This window comes from Ipomoea triloba, chromosome 16 (assembly GCF_003576645.1).
Source record: "Ipomoea triloba cultivar NCNSP0323 chromosome 16, ASM357664v1".
Taxonomy (NCBI): Eukaryota; Viridiplantae; Streptophyta; class Magnoliopsida; order Solanales; family Convolvulaceae; genus Ipomoea; species Ipomoea triloba.
In genome coordinates, this window is record NC_044931.1 from 17761855 (window position 1) to 17766175 (window position 4321).

At 35.3% G+C, this 4321-nt stretch overlaps 1 protein-coding gene across 1 annotated transcript; it reads right to left on the reverse strand.

Moving 5' to 3' along the window:
• Positions 1 to 440: 440 nt before the first annotated feature.
• On the reverse strand, positions 441 to 2482 carry LOC116007886. Its single transcript, XM_031248550.1, has 3 exons — positions 2291 to 2482; positions 1756 to 1848; positions 441 to 1143 (listed from the first exon to the last, which is right to left on the reverse strand). Exons 1-3 carry the CDS (start codon positions 2396 to 2398, stop codon positions 985 to 987), a joined length of 360 nt encoding a protein of 119 aa, XP_031104410.1. The 5' UTR covers positions 2399 to 2482; the 3' UTR covers positions 441 to 984.
• Between the last annotated feature and the right edge of the window lie 1839 nt (positions 2483 to 4321).

Sequence of the window (4321 nt, forward strand, 5' to 3'; positions counted from 1 at the left end):
CACTTATATATATATATATATATATATATATATATATATATATATATATATATATATATAAAAGCGTATAAGCAATTAGTACACTGTATAAATAAGTTGTTTATTTATCCATTAATGCATTATGTATTTAACTATTTATTAGGACTTATTAATCTGTTAGTTATTATTGTGTTTAACAAAATAAAAATGTATTAATATAGGTTTAAATTATGCAAATTATTTTAATATGCCCTTATTAAATTTTTATATAAATTTTAAATTAAATTTAAAATTTAAAAAATTTGACCATGCATGGCCCACGGGCTTTGACAGGCCCTGCATGCCCCACCAGCCCATTTTGAAGGGTCTAACTTTAACAAACAATAATTACATATATGTAATAGATTTGATTGAGAGATGAAGTAAACAATGCCTATCAAATCTTTTGATGTAAAACCAAATTTACACTCACAAAACCATTTTTATTTACAAAACAAGAACAACAGAAAAGTGCAGATCAGAGAGAGTGAGAGTGACATCAATATAATGGTGTCTGTATTCAAACAGAACAACTAACCTAACTGAAACGCAATAAAAGCAAAGCAGACAAACACACCACACCATCACACCCGGTCGTAGCAGATACATATGTATAATAATGCTACTGTTTTATTCACAGCAAATTAAATTTGATACAAACAACACATCATGATATGAGGGACCATCATTCCACACTTCCCACAACTTGTTTCATGTGCATTTAATAAACACGTGATCGCTTTGCATGCTTCTCTCTCTCTCTCATTCTTTCTTTCTTGCATCACATAAATTATGTAACATTTCACTCTCTTAGCTTCTTTTGTATTAACTTAATCCATTAATTTCTATGGTTTTCATCATCCCTTTTATCCATTCAAAGGTGAAAAGGAAAACAGGGAATTGAAAATATTGTATACTCGGTATAAGACAAGAACAGAACAGCCCAGAGAAAGTGTAGCTATAGTTCTATGGTGCTTTGTTGTGGATGGGTGTCTTGCGATGGGGTTGTGCATAGTCCATAACTACAACGTCTTCCACCGGTTCATCTTCGTTAGATTTCACTGTTTCTTCTGTTTTATGTGTCTCCGGATATTCTAAGATTGACCGTGCTTGACTTTTTGACTCCTGAAAACAAAGAATAAAATCCGTTATACATGAACATTGGTCATTGATGCGTTATCGTTTAAAAGTTTATAAATAGTAATAGAAAAGATACATAATTTATTAAGTATATTATATATATAATTTCACTATCAGTTTAATCATAAGCTCCGAATAATGACACACTAATTAACTAAACTCACTCTTGCATTCTTAGCAGATAGCATGCATCTTAGTTCATTTTCATTTGCACTTTTGTTGTAATCTAAGACTCATTTTCTTTCGGTTAATAATACAAATTCATTACTGTTATTTTCAGTCCTAGAAAATCTGTGATTTTCAATGAAAAGTCGCAATAAGCGTATTACTTTACAAAGTTGCAATAATTTTGCATTCTTTGTAATGGAACAAAATGTCAATTGCAAGCATGGCGCAAAGTAAGAAAAAGTGTTAAAATTTAGAGACTATCCTCTTGGATTGTTCATGGCATGCAAAATTTCTGGACAAGTATATGCAATGGATGCATGATATATCATGTTGAGCTTATCATTTATTCGATCAGTTGGCCTTAATTTCTCCTATTGCACGTGGTGGGGATATTGTATTGAGTCCCATAGAGAGAGAGAGTTTAATTACCCCAAAGTTGAGTTTCTCTTGCAAAACTTGTTCATTTTTGGCCTGGAAATTTTCTGCCATGTGAAATTCCTCCTTTATTGGAAGCTTTACAGCCTGCACGAAACCTAATACTGTAAGTCCAAGCTAATACATATAATGACCTATCAGCATATATAATAGTAAAAAGTAGTTCCAAGGGCCCTCAAGGAGGTTCATTGTTCAAATCTGACCAGTTCAAACCAAGAAAGAAAGTTAATAGGCTGCTCCCACTGGGAGTCGAAATTGTAAAAATTAGTTCCAAGGGTGCGACACTATCCGGCAAGGACCACAAGGAGATAAACCACCCTCGAGGAGGTTCATGTTTCAGAGTTGACCAGCTCAACCCAAGAAAGCTAATAGACTGCTCCTATTGAGAGTTGAACTTGTAATCTTATGGTAACCAAAGTAACAGACCAGCTTGGCTGGGGTTGGATTCGAACCCTTGTACTTGAGCGAACGCCTTAAGGTATATTATAATAAATTTGGGGGATTTTCAAAAAAGAAATAATTTGATTACCTTGTGAGAGAGGTGCAGTAGATAATGTTGGGTATGATTGATTCCGAGTGGTCGAGAAGTGCATGCATGCAGAGAAAGAAAGAGGAGAAGATAAACAAGAAAAGGCATAGTGATAAATAAGCTAAGGTGCAGAAAGAATTGCAGGGTGCGAATAGGTAGGATGATGAAGAGTGAGTGCAGTAGATGATGGTTGGGTGAATTGCAGTAGTATAAGTAGGAAGAAATTGGAGGCAGCATTAAATGCAAGGGAACATGGAGGTGCTAGGCTGCCGGACCTCGAAAACAAATTCCAAGATCTTCCAGGCCTCCCATGTCTCCCTACCTCGATTCATCTCCTTCCACTTTCTTTAATTTATTCAACTTTGGGTCCCATATACATGAATATATATGAAACCTACATTTTATCTATCTATCCATCTATCTAAGCTGTCAAGCTTAGCTTCCTTAATCAATCATCTGCAACCCAAATGCAATACATACTAATAATTAAGCAAGCTATCTCCAGTTACGTTGCACAACTACTGGAACAGATGACAAGCTAGCATTCATAATCTTCTGCCTAGTTTAAATGTGTTAGTTTGTGGACGTATAGTACCTACATTTCCTGCATGGCTTCTTAATCTTCTTCTCGTAATTCTATTCTAGCTAGCTACCTACTCCAACATTATATTCTCCTTCAATCTTAACATCTAGCTTTTACTATATATATATATATATATACACACACACACACACAGCATTTTGTACACACTATGCGCGAAAATTCACATCCAATTAAAATATTATTGAATAAAAATAATTAATATTTTTGTTTAAATTTTATTTTATAGTTACTTAAGGTAGTTAATTTTAATCATGGTATTTGAAAATTATAGAGAAAAGAGAGAGAGAGTGAGAGAGTGAGAGAGGGAGAGAGAAAATTTATATTTTTGTCGAGGAGTTGGAGCTCAGCGAGAAAATAAAGGAAAAGAAAGCTTCTTCATTACAGATTGAAATTGGAAGTATACAAGAACTTAATCTGTTTTGAAAGGAAAAGAAAGCTTCTTCATTACAGATTGAAATTGGAAGTATACAAGAACTTAATCTGTTTTGAGAAGTTACAGCATTATTTATATGGTAGTAGTTGTAACTACCCAGATATTGGAATTACAAAAGAGCTCTCCTATATTTGTCCTTCACCCTCTAATACCCCCGTAAGCTGGAGTGTGTAAGTCTTGAACACCTAGCTTAGATGTGAAAATGTCGAACAGAGAAGAAGCTAGGGGCTTGGTAAATCCATCAACATCCTGGTTTAGAGACGATAAAGAGAGCAGTTTGAGCAAACCTTTAGTAATCATTTCCCTTACTATATGGCAATGTGTTTGGTCCTGTCATGGAAGACATGATTTTCGGCTATCGCTATGGCAGATTTGTTGTCACAAAAGATCACAACAGGGTTAGCTAAGCTTAAATGCATGTCAAGAAGTAATGAGTTAATCCATTGTAATTCACAAGCTGTTGTGGCAAGAGCCCGATACTCCGCTTCAGGTGATGACTTGGACACCGTCGATTGAGATGAGAGAGGCCCCTAGAAAGATACAGAGCCCCATGACTGACTTGCATGTCTCAACACACGACGCCTAGTCTATTGAGATTGAATGTGGTGTTTTTTGAATAAAATAGGCCCTTGCTTGGGGAACCTTTTATGTAGCGAAGTATGCGGTGAGCAACTTCCATATGCTTATCTGTGGGGCACTTACGAATTTACTTAGGTGATACACATCATAGGTAATATCCGGCCTAGTTGCCGTGAGGTATAGCGATCTCCCAATCAATCTCCAGTAGTTGCTTAGCTTGGATCACTCAACATTGTACAATCTTTGGTAGATAAGAGAGAGCTAGACACCATGGGAGTTGATTCAGGTGACGGTAATAATGTGTTTACCGGTATATTATTTGAGTATTATTGAGTGTTATCAAGTATTTGAATACAGTATTGAGAGCAGGGCTCAGTGTACAAGATGAGTTCAGTGTAGTTTTTTCTAGTAAGAA

Excerpts from the sequence above, each read along its gene's own strand:
- LOC116007886 (XM_031248550.1), bottom strand. The coding sequence starts at position 2,398 with ATGCCTTTTCTTGTTTATCTTCTCCTCTTTCTTTCTCTGCATGCATGC. Across the intron at positions 1,849-2,290 it reads TACTGCACCTCTCTCACAAG|GCTGTAAAGCTTCCAATAAA; the intron begins GTAATCAAATTA and ends GGTTTCGTGCAG. Across the intron at positions 1,144-1,755 it reads AAGAGAAACTCAACTTTGGG|GAGTCAAAAAGTCAAGCACG; the intron begins GTAATTAAACTC and ends CTTTGTTTTCAG.